Source organism: Octodon degus, unplaced genomic scaffold (assembly GCF_000260255.1).
Source record: "Octodon degus isolate 3935 unplaced genomic scaffold, OctDeg1.0 scaffold00029, whole genome shotgun sequence".
Lineage (NCBI taxonomy): Eukaryota > Metazoa > Chordata > Mammalia > Rodentia > Octodontidae > Octodon > Octodon degus.
In genome coordinates, this window is record NW_004524605.1 from 10,088,876 (window position 1) to 10,106,170 (window position 17,295).

At 51.0% G+C, this 17,295-nt stretch overlaps 1 protein-coding gene across 1 annotated transcript; it reads left to right on the forward strand.

Moving 5' to 3' along the window:
- The first annotated feature begins 6 nt into the window (after nt 1-6).
- Sap30l (SAP30 like) lies at nt 7-14,106 on the forward strand. The gene is made up of 4 exons (XM_004629381.2): nt 7-254; nt 4,935-5,057; nt 7,100-7,198; nt 9,253-14,106. The coding sequence occupies exons 1-4, from the start codon at nt 57-59 to the stop codon at nt 9,379-9,381; spliced, it is 549 nt and encodes a 182-aa protein (XP_004629438.1). The 5' UTR covers nt 7-56; the 3' UTR covers nt 9,382-14,106.
- Nucleotides 14,107-17,295: the final 3,189 nt, after the last annotated feature.

A 17,295-nucleotide genomic window follows, 5' to 3' on the forward strand; every position in this document is an offset into this window, starting at 1 on the left:
CCGCGGAGTGGCGTGCGGGGGACCCTGCCCCGGCGGGGCCGGCGCGGCGCGGGGAGATGAACGGCTTCAGCACGGAGGAGGACAGCCGCGAAGGGCCCCCTGCCGCCCCCGCCGCCGCCCCGGGCTACGGCCAGAGCTGCTGCCTCATCGAGGACGGCGAGCGCTGCGTCCGGCCCGCGGGCAACGCCTCCTTCAGCAAGAGGGTCCAGAAGAGCATCTCGCAGAAGAAACTCAAGCTGGACATCGACAAGAGCGTGAGTGCGCCGCGGCCGGGCCCCGTCCCCCGGCTTTGGCCGGGACTCCCCGCCCTGGGCCTCGCCGCCCCTTAGCTGCAGAACCCCGGAGTTGGACTCGCGAGCGTGAAGGCCGCTGGAGCGCCGCTCTGCCCGGCGCTCCTGCCCAGACCCGGGGACTGGGGTGGCGTGGGGTGGGGTAGAGGCCGCTTCGAGGACACCCGCCTGCCCGGGAAGATCTGACAGCAGTTGCTAGCTTGTTTTCTTGGTTTAGAGATGAGGGCACCGAGAGGTGGGTTGATTGGGTTGACCCACGAAGAAGCAAGGATTGTGGAGGGGGTGAGGAAGGGACTCGACTCTCGCCCAACTTGGCCCTGCGAGGAGCCCTGTTACTCCTTCAGACCCGGAGAGGTGGCGCTTCCCTCGCCATCTCCCGCAGCCTCAGTTTCTGCAGAGCGTCGCCGAGCTGGCTTCGCAGGCAGCTGTGGGGATGAGTTTTTCTAGGATGTTGCAGAAATAAGGCTAAACCTTATTTCTTGGGAGATGGCTGTCGGCGCCCTTGTGGCTGGAAGGGAAAGAGAACCCATTTCTTAGGGGCGGCATCTTTGGAAATGCGGAGGTGGAGATTTAAATGTGCCCTGTGCTTTGCGCCTAATGATAGGAGACTTTCCTGTGTGGTTGCACTATTTCTTGTTAACAATTCTGAAGATGTGCCTATTGTCAACCAATTAGGAACTTTTTAGTTTGACATTTGTTACTACAAGCTGTAAGTGGCTGCTTCACAATTAGGAACTGGAAATTAATGAAGGAGGGAAATTTAATATTCAGGTAGGTTGGGAGCTTAGAGGGTTAACATCAATTTTCTTTTAGGTCCAAAATGTCTCCACATTTGGGGGGAAATCAGAGACTGCTTGTTACACTGAAAGGAAGCTCAGTTTTCCACTTCTGATTCTCCAGTTGGAACTGAGCCCCAGACACAGGAAAGTGGTGGTGTCTGTGCACACAACACCTAAGAGGCTGGCGAATTTCCTAATGCATAAGCCTTTAGTAAGACTTTGGGGTGGGGGGATTGGTATCAGGAATCGAACTCAGAACTTTGTGCTTCTCAGGTCAGCACTGTGCTGATGAGCTGTATGTGCAGCACCAGTAAGACTTTAAGTAAATAAATCTTGACCTTTCTTCCAGGCCTTTCCCGTCTAGTCTACCCTCAGTTTTATTTGAAGTTAACCATTAAAGTAGATTTGCAGGTCTTGCATTGTAAGTTGCTATCTGTAAAAGGTGGAGAGTGAGTCAGTGGCTTTCTTACTACAAATCTGTCAGTCAGTGAATGCATGCCTCAGGAGCAAACAGGTGGCTAGACACTTCCATGGTCTCTGACCATCCCGTGTTGAAGTGGAACATCTAATGGTGGAACAGTGACGCATTGCTGCACCTGGAAGCAATAGCTGCCTTCAGTGTGGGTTGTTATAGCCTTTACTGGAGCCCCTTATAATATTTCCCAGCCCTTTTAAACCCTTGAGTGCTGGATAATTTTCACCACTGTAACTCAGGCCCAACCACGTCTATGATCAATTTGCACGTACTGTGTGGAAGAACCATAGCCCACGCCTAGCATGGCTTTCCCCCAAGCGTAGCGCTGCTGAAAAGGTAGGGTTTCACTTGCAGCTTATTTCAAGGTGGTGGTATGGAGTCATTATTTCTGAAAGGAATTCTATTTTATTCTCACAGGCTTGGGCAGGAATTCAATTCCAAGTAACTGCTGTGATACAAGAATTTTTAGCTGTTGCTGAAAGGGAAACAGGAAAACAACGTGAAAGCTAGCACTCACCTGCTCCCAAGCCCAGCCCCAGAGGACGCTGAGCTCTGACATTTCAGAAAAGGCAGTATGTAGGGAAAATGGTTACAGAGATGCAGTGACTGTGTATCTTGTTTTTTTTTTTTAAAAAAAAAAAAAAAAAGAAGAAGAAGAAAAAAATTGGGGCCAGGGAGATGGCTCAGTGGAATAAGTGCTTCCCTGGCAGGTGCAAGGGCCTGAGTTCAATCCCTGGTTCCGCAAAAAAAAAAAAAAAAATGTAGCAGAGAACTTTGCTAAATAACTGTGCCAACAAAAATGCAACACGGGTAGTTTTATTTTGCATAGACATTGGTGGTGACCTGTGATTTACTAAGGTTTAACATCCTTGCAATATTCTCCAATTGATATATTCCTGCTTTTTTTATTTTCCTAGAGAAAAGTCAAAATTGAAGATAGTATAGTAGAAAGGGAATAAAAGAATTAAGCTGGGGTACATGTACCCCTCACCACAGTGAATGCAGTCATAGTATACTGTAGCCATATACTAATGAAAAAAAATGAAAGTAAAAAGAGAATACAAAGGAAAATACTTGGATAGGGCCAGGGAGGTAGCTGAGCAGTCTAAAGTGCCTGCTTAGGCAAGTGAGGTTCAGTTTGATCCCCAGCACTACATGTCACGCCAGCCCTGCCCCCAAGGTGGGCTGAGCTAACCACACACACACACACAAAAAAAAAAAACATTGGATAGATAGAGACACATACCTGGGGTCAACAGACCCAGATGACCTTGGGAGACCATTTCTCTGCTCTGGGGGATCTCAGTCAATCCCTCTAGACAATGCAATTGAAGCCAGAGGGGTTGCATTAGGGATTGCTAAAGTCTCCTCCTCTTCTTCCTCTTCTTCCCCCTCCTCCTCCTCTTCCTCCTCCTCTTTCTCTTCTTCGCTCTTCCAATTCCTTCTTTTCCTCCTCCTTCTCCTCCTCCTCTTCTTTTTTTTCCTCTTACTCTTTTTTGGTCTTTTTGAGCCAGGGCTTCACTATGCAGTTCAGGCTGGTCCAGGCTGACCTTGAACTCTCAGTGCTCCTCCTGCTTCAGCCTCAAATGCTGGGATTATAGGCATGCACCACCATGCCCAGCTGAAGTTCTCTTCTAGCCAGCACTCCCATTATTCTACTGTGACGACCTGAAATCTCCCAAACAAAGCTTTTTGGTCTGCTCGTGTCCCACCAGGCTTGTCACTGGCCTGTACTGACACATCTGCATTTCTCCGTGCCTGCCGTCCACAGGATACCATGGCAGTATATGTGAAAGTTGTTGTTACTCAGTAATCTGACCACATGAAAGTGATAATTCATCTGAAAAAGTTTTCATTATTTTCTTCATAAAAAGGCCTGAACTGATCGATGCGATTTCCTGTTCGCTTACTTTTATCTTTAGCATTTAAGGAATAAACTCAGATTCAGAACATTTGCGCCACATCTGTTTCAATATCAGCAACCCCAAGTCATTTACACAGGCGCTCAACTCCCATGAGGGTTTTGGATGGTTCCTCCAGACAACCCCGTTCTTAAGTAAAGACACGTCCCCATTCTAGCTGTTTCTGGCACGTTTATGTACTGATACGCCTCCAGCCTGTAGAAGATGGGCGAGAGTATCACCCTTTTTATGTGGGTCCACTGTGGGAGAATTTCCACTTCTCTGTGGACCGAGTGTGAGGTCGTGCAGGAACTGCACCCGATGCACAGAAGTAGTTGTCCAGAGAGCTACCGTGCTGTCACTTATGTTGTGTCGGATGGGATGCCCGTGCTTTCTTCCTCCCCACCACACTGAAGGTCGGAAACTCTGTAGGCCTCCTGATCACTGTATGTCGCTCCCTGCCTTGAAAGCCCTGTCCTTCTGAGGGGAGTCACGCTGCCCTCAACCGGCATCTCTCCTTCCACCCCCACATGGGGGCCTTCACCCTCCCATCCACTGTGCGTTTGTGGGCGTGGGCCCTATGCCAACCTCCCTCTGGGTCAGGGCCTCTCCCTGAGCACCCTCTTCCTTTGCTAAGGCCCTGTCATCTGGGTCTTCCCCATTCCGCAGACTTGGTCTGTAGTACGCTCTGGCATTTGCCTTTCCTTTGTGTATTTCTTTTCGTTGTTTGTTTCTTTGGCAGTGGTAAAGATTGAACTCAGGGCCCTCACACTGGACTATATCCCCAACCCTTTAATTTTCCTTTTCTTTTTGTTTTTGTTTTTTCTTTTACACAGGGTCTCCCTGTCTCTTAAGTTGCTTGGCCTACTCTCAACTTGCAGGGCTAGGAGCCATGGATATAGCTCAGCAGCACACTGCCTGCCTGGCAAGTTACAAGGGCACAAGTTTGATTCTGGTAGCAGAAAAAATCCAAAAACTTGCAGTGCTCCTGCCTTGGCCTTCCTGACTTGGATGTCGTTGCAGCGGTGGTAGTGGTGATGCTAACGATAAAAGCCAGGGCCTTGTACACACTTAGGAGCCTCTCCCATCTGGCGACCCCCTCAGCTCTGTTCGTGTGTTGCTTGTCTTGAACGCCAATGGCAAGCTTCTGAACACTGCCGTCTAACTCTTGGTTTTCTTTAACTCCCATCAATGCCTTGTTAAGAAACTATGTCCAGGGCCGGGGAGATGGCTCAGTAGAATAAGCGCTTCCCTGGCAAGTGCAAGGGTCTGAGTTCAATCCCCAGTTCCGCAAAAACAGAAAAAAGAAACTTAAGTCCAGGGGCTGGGGAGATGGCTCAGTAGAATGAGCGCTTCCGTGGCAAGCACAAGGGTCTGAGTTCAATCCCCAGTTCAGCAAAGAAAGAAAAAGAAACTAAGTCCCGTAGTTTGACAGCGACCTGTTGCTTTCCACAGAATTGGCAACTCTGACTGTTATTTCTTCCCTCAGGTGAGGCACCTGTACATCTGTGATTTCCACAAAAATTTCATTCAGAGCGTCCGAAATAAAAGGAAGAGGAAGACAAGCGATGATGGCGGGGACTCTCCGGAGCATGACACTGACATTCCTGAGGTAAAGGCCAGAAATTCAGCCGACGAGGAGGGAAGAGTGGTTCTAATCAATCCTCCTGGTCTGGCAGCTTTTGGGGCTGAGAGCAACCTCAGTCCCCTTTGTTTTGCTGTGGTTTATTTGAAAAGTGAATCATAGCATTGTAGTAGCACTGACTGACTGACTCGGGGTGGGAAGTGGGGACACCTGGTCTGGCTGCACTGTCATTGTTTAGACAGGCACAGAGATTCGGGTCGCGTGTGTACTTCAGGGGCCCAGCCTTGTGCCCTTTCTAATAGCCACACTGCTTTCTTCCAAAAGCCACTGGCATGCTTCAGGACAATCGCAATGTCGATTTTTCGAAGCCTTCAAGCTTTGCTTTTTTTCTTTTTTTGATGGAACCAGGGACTGAACTCAGGCCCTGGCACTTGGCAGGCAAGCGCTTATTCTACTGAGCCATCTCCCCAGCCCTAGCCTTCAAGCTTAGAGATTGAGTGTGTGCCAAGGTAGTCTCCCTTCTGTTTTCTGGTGGAAACCATTGCTTCTTACCAGCTCTGATTTTCTGCCATGATCTGTTACCATGACCACCAAAGATTCACTTCAGGATCAGTCCTAAACCAGTCCCCCAGCCCTGGCACTGTTGTCATTTGGTGCCAGATAACTTTGGGGTGAGACTGTCCCCTGCACTGCAGGACATTTAGCGGAGTCCCTGGCCTACACCATCTAGACGCCAGTCACACCACCCCTGTGCTGTGACAATCAGAAAGGCCCCGAGACATTGCCACTGGGGGTCAGAATCATCCCAAATGCAGCACCACACCACCGCACTAGACCATTCGATCTCGGCCTCCCTCCTGGAAGGTTCCTTTCCTCAGGGTACCCTGTGTATTGTGTGAGGCTGCTGGAAAGAATATTGGGCTTTCTTTCTATCTAAATTGTTTCCGCTTAAGACTCAGCAAAAGAAGAACCGTTTCTAGTGTACTGCACTGAATATTTGGTGCATGAATATTTCATAATGCGACTGCCTGTTAGCGCTCAGCGTAAAAATGACTGCGCAGAAGCAGAAAGAGCAAGTGGGCCTTCGTGGGAAGGCGGGGGAACACCTTCGAAATCAAACCTTTCTTTCTGCCCTCCCCGTGTCTCCTTTTCCAACACGAGTTTACAGTGTCCACCTGTCGCCTGTGGCATTATCATTTTGTAAAGATGTATTTGGTTTCTAAATGCCTTTCACCCCAAAAAAGGGGGTATTGAGGGGTGTCTGAAACCACTGAAGGCCCCTGGTCCCTCGTATTGATCACTCGTTTTGTTTTTAAGTGCTGCCCACCTGCCTGAAGCAAGAGCATCTTGTAGAGGCAGGTAAAGGCAGCTCCGCGCTCTGGACCCTCACTGTTTCCTGACTGCGTAGCTTCCCTGTCTTCCTATGTCAGAACAGACCACATGGCCCTTCCTCTCTTGTCCAAGCATCTGCAGAGACCTGGCCTTTTCACCTGGTGGTAGCTTTTGAGCTGTCTCTGGAGGACTGTTAAGAATTCTGATGCCTGAGGCTGGGCCTAGGGAAGAACCTCTCAGACATTACCTTTGTCCCCGCTGTCCTTCATGCCCACCCATGCCTGCTTCAGGCCCATCACCCTCCACAACCCCCCAACCACATCATTCACTTGAGGATCATTGCTGGCACCCCACCCCCGCCAGTCTCCCCTCCCAGTTCTGCCTTCCTGAGCCCACACCTGTCCACCTGAAATGGCTCCTCCTGCTTCCCCAGACAGCACCCCGTGCCGCATGCTCAGCCCTAGCCATCCTCACCCTGACCCTTGTGCTCACAGTCTGCTCCCCTCTGCTTCCCATCCTCCTCTCTCCCCTCACTGCCCCTCCCTAGCTTATGCCTCACTGCTCCCACCAGCAGCATGGGACCAGCCCACCTCCTTGCCAGTCGCTAGTCCTCAGGGGGTGATTTCCAAGACTTTCCCAGCCATCCCCGCCCTCACCCCACCTAGGATCTGCTGGGCACAGGGGTCCTCGCGAGTCCCGGCTAGTCAGGTGAGGACTGACCTATGTCTCCTCCCTAGGTCGACCTGTTCCAGCTGCAGGTGAACACTCTCCGGCGATACAAGCGGCACTACAAGCTGCAGACCAGACCAGGCTTTAACAAGGCCCAGTTAGCAGAGGTAGGTAGACGAAGAGGGGCCCGCTCTGTGCCTCCTGCCTGCAGGGTGAGTCCTCAGAGTGTGATCTCCATAGCTCTGGTGGCGGCTGCCTGGCCTCTAGCAGAATTCAGGCTCTCACAGCTTTAGGCCAGGACAGCATATGGCAGAGGGAGAAAAGTCACCCGAGCTGGGAGCAGGACTCCTGATTCTCAGCCCCGAGTGTTGGCTTTTGTGTCTTCTGTGGGTGATTGCCTATAGCATGGTTCTTTCTGCACATCAGAGTTGTCAGCTCAGTCATCCCCAAAACCTTTGCCAATGTCCTACAGGGGCAGAATTTCTTTATTTCCTTTTCTTCTTCCTTGATTTCTCCCCTGGGTTTGGCAATTGAAGTATATAATCAACGATACCTAAGAAAATTTTTATCTGCCCTAACATCCTGACACAATTTGGAGGGCAGGGTTCTCCCTTGGCATTTGCATGTTTTCTCTCATTGCCTTTGTTTGTTTGTTTGTTTTTGAGATAGACTCTTGCTGTGATGTCAGGCTGGGCCTCGAATCCTGGGTTAAGGCAGCCCTCCTGCCTCAGCCTCCTGAGTAGTGGGCACTACAGACGTGCACCCCCACACTCACTTTCTCATCTTGCTGTTTTTCTGCCTCCTGCAGGAACTTGGGAACAATAAGAAAATGACAGCTCTACCTTCCTGAGATAACCGCTTGTTAGTTTTCTTTTTATCTGTCCCCATCAGCTTCATTCCTTTGGTGATCTCCTCAAAGCCTCGTGGCTTGGAGGGGTGGGGGTCTTCTTCGAGAGGTTTCTCACTGCTATCTTTCTTAAGCCTTTCCTTCACCAATATCCAGATAAAACACGGGGACATATGAGCCTTTCCTCTTTGAAGATAACAGCTGTCTCAGTTACTTTTCTCTCATTGCTGGGACAAAGTACCCAACCTCCAAAATGAAGGCAGGAAAGGTTTATATAGCTCACAGTGAGTGGAGGCTTCAGTCCCTGCTCAGCTGGCTCCAAGGCAGAGCAGCACAGGGCAGAGGGCAGCCTTTCATGGCAGCAGAAAACAGCAAAGAGTGAAAGGAAGGAACAGCAGCTTCAGCTGCTAGCAAGCCTCGCTCCCTTCCTGGTGTTGCATTCAGGCTACCTGCCCCAGGGCTGGGGGCAGCACTCACACCCCTAATGCCAGCATTGGATTGTGAATTAATCATAAACGCTAGAAGCTGCCCCATGACTACATGAGGCTTCAGACACAAACCATACCAGTAGCTTTCACTCCTGGTGCAAGGGCCAAGAGAAGGGGGGGAAGAGGGACTCTGCATTCTCAGGTCTCATTGTGGAAGGTAAAGGAGATGTGGGCATAGTGCACACACCCGTAACTCCAGGCTGAAGGAGGGAATCTTGATTTCAAGCCCAGTCTGGGTGATGTAGCAAGACCCTGTCTCAAAATAAATGTGAAAAGTGCTGGGGAAGGTCAGGCATAGTGGCGCACACCTGTAATCTCAGCACTTAGGAAGCAGAGGCAGGAGCATCCTTGTGAGTTTGAGATTAGCCTGGGTTACAGAGTGAGCTTAGGGCCAGCCTGAGCTGCACAAGCAAGATCTTGTCTCAAGAAGACCAAAAAAAAAAAAAAAGCTGGGGATGTAGTTGAATGCGACGACCCTAAGTTTGATCCCCAGTGCCACCTGTCCACCCAAAAAAAAGAAGGGACTAGGATTATGCAATCAATGATACATTTTCCTTCAAGTCCATTATCTTCCCTCAAGCAGTTACCTGCTCTGTGGAGTTCTTGGTCTTAGTTGCTTCCATCTATTCAACGACTGTTCGTTTGACACCCAGGGTGGGTATCCAGCTGCCGGTGAGGGAGAATGCTCCCAGGGCATGTTGCTGGCAGAGGTGAGAAGAAGGAGGGCACTGTGGGTTCTGCAGCAGCACAGGGAGCTCCACGCTCCTTGTGGATCCCTCCATCCTGCCGGACACACTGTGTCCCCGCGTTGCACGAGTTAGAGTTTGTTACCCTAACGTATGCATGGTCTGAGGGACTTTGGGTCGTTGTTTTGATTTTCCTGTAGACGGTCAGCCGACACTTCAGGAACATACCTGTGAATGAGAAGGAGACCCTGGCCTACTTCATCTACATGGTGAAGAGTAACAAGAGCAGACTGGAGCAGAAGTCGGAGAGCAGCAAGCAGCTCGAGTGAGGGCGGCGCCCTGGAGGAGTGCGGCCTCAGGCCTGGCACACAGGTGACCCCTGCTGCGTGCACGCCCACAAAGACTGTTAATTTTATTGTAAATAAAAAAGTTTGGTGAATACTGTAAATCTTTTTGGTCAGGAGATTATATTCTCATTCAGCATATGTATAGAAAGACATTCTTTTAAGGTAACTACTGGACTGTAAAAACAGGATCATAAAAAGAACTTAAAATTATGTATTGCAGCACTCAGCAAAGCATGACGTCAGCTCTGTGGGATACAGGGTCTGAGCCATCCCTTTGGAGCCCCGGGCTGTCACCTGCATAAGGGTCTGGGAGGGACAGCAAGTGCAGACCCAGATTGGGACTGCCCCCCCTCATAGGCTTTGTCTGTTATTAGCACACCTGCTAGACACTGGTGCCCCTCTGTTGCCCTGCACCTTCACCCCTCCAGCACAGCCCAGTGTTGTGGGCTAACTAAGCTGTCCCAGCTGTACCAGCCCGGCAGTGTCTGCCTCACTCCACTCGTTCCTGAGCCCTCTGCATTCCTGTCATTCGCTGCTGCTCACCTGCTGGGTGTGCAGGCAGCCTCAGGTACCAGCACGCGATTGCAGTGGGACTGCAGGGCAAGTGGTCACATGCGCAAGGCAGCACTGCTGGGGTTCTGGGCACGACGGCCAGCATCCACACAGGAAGGTCTGTCACACGCCGCTCCAGGCTGTTCTTTAGGGTGAGGTCCTGCAGCGTAACTTGAGCAGTGCTCCTAGGCAGTCGGACTTTGACAAATAGAGAGTTAGTGGCTGGGGCTCACGTCTTCAGAGGTATTCATCCCTAGCTCACGGCCACCAGTCCTGCCGAGGCCCGTGCTGTTCGCACCAGGAAAGCCAGCGGTCTGGGGGGCATGGGCCCCCGGGCTCGGCCTCACAGCAGAGCATGAGTTTGAGCAGCAGAGGTCCGTGCTGCCTGGCGCTCAGCTCTATGAAGACCTTGCCTCCCTCCTAGGGAGAAAGATGACTAAAGTCATTCTTAAAGTATTCATCATTTCTGACTTTTTTTTTGTCATTGTTCAATACGTCAGATTCTTCTGTCTAATTCTGAGCCAAAGTACCCTGTGAAAACAAAGCTTTATATCCAGAAGTTCGCTTTTGCAAAGTGCTGTAATCGGTCTGTGGAGGGCAGCAGATGCGGATAGGCGGATGGCAGAAAAAGAAGAGTATTTGGGTTCCGATTTCTATCTTGACGAATGTTATCGTCAGGGGTGTTGCTGTCCTACCCAGTTTCCATGTGAGTTATTTCTTAAGCCTTAAACAATAAAAGGAGCAACGGGCAGCTTGGCCCGAGGAGAGTTCGGTGTCCACAGACACCTTGCCAGGGCGGTGTGGACCACGCAAAGCCACGCCTACTCGGATGGGTGGAAGTCTGAAGGTCTCAGTTCTGTGCAGCACAGCGCCATCTTTTGGGGAATGGGGACAGGGCCACCGCTGTCGCTAAAATGCATTGTGTTCCATTGCAGCAAAGCTTTTATCAGTGTTCAAAATGCATGTCTAGCAGGTTGCAGCCTCTTAAAACACATAATAGTGGGTGTGCGTAGAATATACTCTGGACCAGGCGCAGCCCCGCTTTGGCACTCTGGTTGTGAAAGGCCTCTCAAGGACTCTCGCCATCGCGGGGGTCACTCGGACTCTGGACCTATGTAGAGACTGTCTTCCTATTTAATAGCTGCTGGGTGCTGACGTGGGCATCAAGAAGCTCATTAGGGGCTGGTGTTGGGGACAGGTGGGACCCACCTCCACTCCATGGCAGTGTCTGTGTCGTATGGAGGAAGGAAGCATACCTGTCTAGTATTTAAACTGAAATTGCAGGCATGCAGACTGGGCCAAAGTTGGACAGCCGGTCTTTTCCGGGTTGCACGAGAGCAGTCCATTCCAACCTAACAAGAATGGCATGTGCGCGGCCACTCGGGTGTGTCTGCAACGATGAAGCTGCTCCAGCCAAACCTGGAGAGGGCTCCACTTCAGCCCAGCTCTGTGCACGAGAGTCCCTCGCTGCCTTTTCTCTGATGGGGGCTGTTTCGGGAAAGGGGAGGTTGTGGTTTTCTTTCCAATTCTTTAAAATAGATCAGGAGGGATAAAAGACAAAGCTGTTCCAAGTACTTTCCTCACGCCCAAGAGTCTGTACTTTCATCCAACCACTGCGCCACTTGCCTTAGCCTCCTCTGCAGCTTCTGGTGGCTTTATCCATGGGCAGGAGACTTCTGCCGATGCGCAGCAGCCAGGCCCGCAAAGCCACAGCGCCCCGCTTCAGGGAGCAGTGGGTTTGGGGAACGCAGGACTCATCTTGGCTGCTGCATTTTTATGCCACCTGTGGAGAACTCTTGCGCTTCCCCCACCTGGCTTCGCGGCATTGCCTTCCGGTCTCTCTGGGCAAACTGGAATTGGGACGTCAGAGCTGGCATTGTCATTTCCTTAAAGAGTACGGTTCCTGCCTCCACCCCCGCCTGGTATGGCTCTTTCCTGTGCCCCAAAGGAGGCCACGTGGAAACTACCGTTTGTGTCCTTCTGTCTCGAGATTTTAAAAGTACAATTGGACAGGCTTCTTATGCCAGGGAACAAACTCTTAGGTTGGCAGCAGCTTGTGAAAATGATCAGAGCTGAATCTTGCAAAAGATTAAAAACCAAAGGATTTGAGACTGGTGGTATAAAATGAAGAGGAATTTCCCGCATGTGTTACAGCTGCGGGATGTTCCTGTTGTAGCTAAGGACTCGCTGCTGTCCTCTCGGAAACCGTGTTAGTGATGCTTGCAGATGGAATGTCACAGCTGTCCTTGGCACTTGGGCTGTTATTTTGTAGGGACTTTTCTATCACTGTCCTGCAGGCCAGCTGCCTGGTGCAAAGGACAGGAAGGGAGGACTTTCTACAGGGCTTTGCCTACTGAAATGGGTGTCCCACTGTGAGAGCGGGCAAGGTGCTCCTAGCCATGGCAGCGACCACATCCAAAGACTGGGAAAGGGCCGTGACTCATCCAGTGCAGCCTCCCCATAGGTGCTGACATTGTCCTGCAGCAGTCCCCACCGGGGAGCAGCCTGGGCTCACACATCTCTGAGGACAGAGAACTCACTACCTCTCAGAGAAGCCTGTTCTGTCTCAGTAAACCTCTGGCTCTTCTGCATTCTCTGTAATTTCCATCTTAGTCTCTGCCCCGTGGGGGCCAAGTGGAGAAAGCTTTCATCTTGGCCAGGGATCTGACTCCTGCCACCGTCCCATGGCATTACATTACTATCCGCAGAAAGGAGCTAGGACACAGACATTTTGGTGCCCTGCCTAGCCTGCTCCCTGAGCACTGATCCTGCTGAGCTCTTCATTGGGGAATTTTCAGAGAATCCCATCAGCTAGGTTTATCCTGGCTTGTTCTTACAAAAGCTATTGAAGTATTGGAGGAGGGGCTACTAAGAAATAACTTAAGACAGCTGAGGCCTTAGTTCTGCACTTCCCCCACAAGCACTAATGCTTATAACATGAGTAGGAAAAGCTTCAGCTAGACTTGAAGATAATACTGGTACTTTGCGTGGAGTGTAAAGGTTCTGTGGCTGCTGGAAGCTTTGCCTTCATTCCTGGAAGGACTTCACACTGGGTTTGAACTGAGAAAACAAAGCTTGAGGGAGTGGGGTAGGGCGCTAGGTGTCAGGAGTGCTAGCCCTTCAAGCTGGAAAGTCCTTCAAGGCTGCCAATGTCAGTCTTCCAGTCTTAGCTAATGAGGAAGCAGAGTTCAGCAGGGTCTGTCAGCACTGTGCGGCCTGGCCTGGCCTCCTCTGTGCTTGCTGCCAGCACTGTTCTCTCATTTGCAGGTTCACTCAAGCAGCCTAAGGTAAGTGACCCTCAGATTTCTGAGCCGTTGTGAAAGACAAGTCCTCAGAGCCAACACGGTTCTACTCCTGGACCAAGAACCCAAGGCTGAGTGACATCACTAGGCCAGCTGAGTTTTGCAAAGTGAGCAATAGGGAGGAACAGATCTAGCCTCCAGGTTAAGATCAGGATTCAGGGCCCTCCTGGGAGGCATGGTGGTGTCCTAGAACTTGAATTCTCGTGAAGTGGGCTGGGGCTGTGACCTCTCAGCCCAACTTCTGCCACCCAGGTAGAGTTCTCATGGTGCAGTTTCCAGTCCATCACTGGGCCAGGCAATGAATGGAGCTGAGGGGCAGTGAGCTCAGGATTGTGCCCGGGGTGCGGTGCTTCAGGGGTGCCTTTGTATTCCTTTCACTGTTGCGGTCTGTCTCCCAGTACCCGGGTAGGAAGGGTTGTGTTGGTCTGGTATTTCGGGGTGGATTCCAGCATGGATGGAGAAGGTGGGACCTCGTCCTATGGCAGAAATGTCTGTGATTGGTTGTTTTCTACAGCTTATGTCTCAACACACCCCCTTCAGTTGCTTTCATTTCTCTCTTTTACATCACTGCTCTCTGTTAGGCTCATCAGAGTGTATCTTGGGGTATGGGTTTTGGGGGTTTTCTTGTCCATTTTGTAACTGCCTTATTGAAAAGTAAGTGCCCTTCCATTCCAGGCCTCCTCATATTGTACTTGTTTCCTGCCAAATCTGGAGGGATCCTTTGTATTTTAATTTTGTAACCTATGGCTCTGTACTGTTGAAAGGCTCTCAGCTCTTTGGAGTCTCCTTAGTATGTACGTGACTTTTCATTTGCAATATCACACAGATGGGATGGCCCAACTTTTGCTCTTAATAAATGAACTGAATGAGTAAAAGACACCCTCTGTCGTTCCCTTTGACTTTTACAGGAATTCAGAGGCTTCCACCTCCACACCGGGCCCCTGCTGCATATACCAGTCAGTCTCAGCCAGCACCCACATTGCCCTCCAAGCCCAGCACGCAGTCCTGGAGTTTGCATCGCAGAAGTTGTGTCCGGGTCCTGCTCCTCCTGTCCCCTCACTTACCTGAGTCACCTTCCAGGCCGTGTACTCCCTACCTGAGGCATATAGAGTTCACTGCCTCGACTTCCCATTGCCCATCTAAGACGAGCATGCTAAGAACATGGGGTGGAGGATTGCAGATTGAAAAGTCTGCAGGGGGCAGGCTACAACCCAGAAAACTCAGTCCCCTCAGAGAGCAGCTGCCTCTCAGGCCCTGCCTGAGGTTGTCCTGTGACAGTGCCAGGCCCATGATCAGGTGCTGCAGTTCAATAAGAGGAGCCAGAAATTCAGAAGTTTTATGTAAGCATAAGTGTTAAAAGTCTCAAGGGCCAGCAAGATACCTCAGCAGACTATGCACCTGCTTAGGCAAGTGCAGGGACCAGGGTTCGATCCCTGGTACCACATGCCACATTGTCCCCGCCCCCAGGCACACTGAGCCAGCAACTGAGTCAAGGTGTGGTGGCACATACTTATAATCCCAGTGCTGAGGAAACTGAAACAGGAGGATCACTATGAGTCCGAGCTGAGTAGTGAGATCCTGTACCAAATATGTTTTAAAAAAAAAAAAAAAAAGTCTCAAAAGCCGGGACGTGCCTGGGATTCCTAACTGAACCCTGCCACGAAAAGTTGCCCTGCACCTGTGTGTTGGTTGCAGATGGAGACTGCGCCCTCACTTGCTGGTCACCTGCTGCATAGGAATCTGCTGGCAGAGTCCCCAGGCAAGTCACCTGCACATGGCAGGGTGGGAACCAGGGCTCCTCGGCCACGCTTCCCTAGGGCAGGTCCCTGAGCCCAGTGGGCTCAGCACCTCAAAAGCCTCCTGCGGCTAGGAAGGGAAAGATGACTCTCATGCACAAGCCCCACCAAGGCACGCTCCATCTTCCACCAAACCAGAAGGGAGAGAGATAGTAAGAGTTTCCCTAACATCAAATAAAATTATGCATCCTAGTGCTAGCATTTTAAACTTCACAGGAATTTTTAAAGTGCCGTTCCTCCCCTCACCACCATTATCTTCCTATGCACTCCAGCCCCCTGTACACGTCACGGAGAGGCTCTGCATTTAGCACCTGTGGAGGTGGATGAGTCAGCAGTGTGCCTCCCTCCAGAATCCACAGGACTTGGGATGAACTGTGCCCAGGGGTGCCACTGTCACAGGGATGCTGAACCGATTTCCTGCCCACAGCAAAGGAAGCTCCCTGCTCGCGGCATGGTATAACACAGTTTACCTTCCTGTCTGCCGCCCTTAGTGCTGCCCTCTTCCAAATCCTCACAGAGAGCTGGGCATGGTGGCGCATGCCTGTAATCCCAGCACTTGGGAGGCTGAGGCAGGAGGATGGTGTCAAGTTCGAGACCAGCCTGGGCCACACAGTGAGCTCAAGGCCAGCCTGAACTGCAGAGCTAGACCCTGTCTCAAAAAGACACACAAAAAAAACATTCTCACAGAACTGCACAGAGGTTCTTTGTCCCCAGCTTTTCTCCCATAGCTGGCCCCCTGCTGGGGCCAAAGGACCCCCAGACATCACCTGTAACGGAAGCTTGAACCCACATCTCGATGTACCGTGGGAACAAAGATTCACTAGAAACTACCTTTTCCCTCTCCAAGATCAGGCCTGTGAATATCGACAGACATCAGAGGATTAGCCTTTGTAAAGCTTGGCGTTTGCCCCTCCCTCCCTTCCTCCATCGGCTCCCATCCTACATCCTCAAGGAAAAACTCAGGCTCAGTCCCAGAAACAGGGATTTCTTTTCCCAGGTAAGACATAAACTCCATCAAATAGGAAAACAGCAGTCCAGTCGGGAGTCTCCCCCATCCCAGACCTCAGGGCAGGAGCTCCCTCGGACTGCTGGTTCCCAGCTCTTGCTGGAACCTCCACCGTGAGTGCAACCCCGGGAGATACTCTCCGACAACAGCTGCCGACTGATTTTGACATCCAGGTTCAAGAAGCACTTGAGTGTGACACTCGAAGGCCAGGGGAGGAATGTTCAGACTGCTCAGAAGCAGCTGAGCCTGGAAAGACAGCGGCAGACATAGCTGCACACAATGGGTAAAAGGAGACAGAAAACAACCCACAGCACCTAAAGGCTGCTCAGCATGTAGGAGGATGCTGCAGATACCTGGGCATGAACCCTTTACTAAGCAGGGGTTTTTGTTCTCTGGAGTTGACGAGCCTAATCCGCATCCAGGAGTACCAGCAGCTATCAAGTACAGAGTGCAGGCCAGACAGCGTGCTAATAGCTTTATGTATGTTGATTTGCTTAATCTCACTACAAGCATATAAAGTAGAACTGTTATTAACTCCAGTTTATAGAGGTGGAGTACAGGCTCAGGGAGGCTGAGGGATGTGGGCCCAAGAAACGTGGGCACCATAACCACTTCTGGGATCAGGTCCAAGGCTCATCTGGCCCTCGGGACACTGTTGTCAACCCCATGTCAAAGCACTCAGAGTGTCATGCTTTGAAGCAGGCAGCCACGAGTTACCCTGACCCTGATCAGCGGGATTTGCTAAATTTTAATGAGGGATTCCGAGAAGTCACTAAGACTCTAGTTAGGAAATTTAATAGGTTTTAATGGAGGTTAACAAGGTACATCCAACCTTGCCGCCAGGTTTTAACTCACCGGAGCTGAACGGACATTAACAAGTGCAGGAGGCATACTGGCACCTGCGTGATTTAACGGGGTTAATGAAACTGTCAGAGGTTGGCGAGAGGGACAGCCCCAGAGCATGCCGCCCTTAATGAGCGGTCCGGTTGAGGTCAACACACATTTATTAAGCAGCTGCAGCCTGCCCTGTCCGGCCCCGGGCATCCAGGGGAGCAAGGGAGAAAAGGCCACAGCCAGCATGGCCTGTCCTGCTTCGTGGATTTGGACATGGGTTCCTTTCTCACCCGTGCCTTCTGGCTGTTGCCTAAACTGTTTATAGAGGACATGAATCATTTTCCCGTAACTAAAATGCCAAAGCACTCTCAAGGCATTTACTACTGGTCCTTCTTTTAAGCTCCAG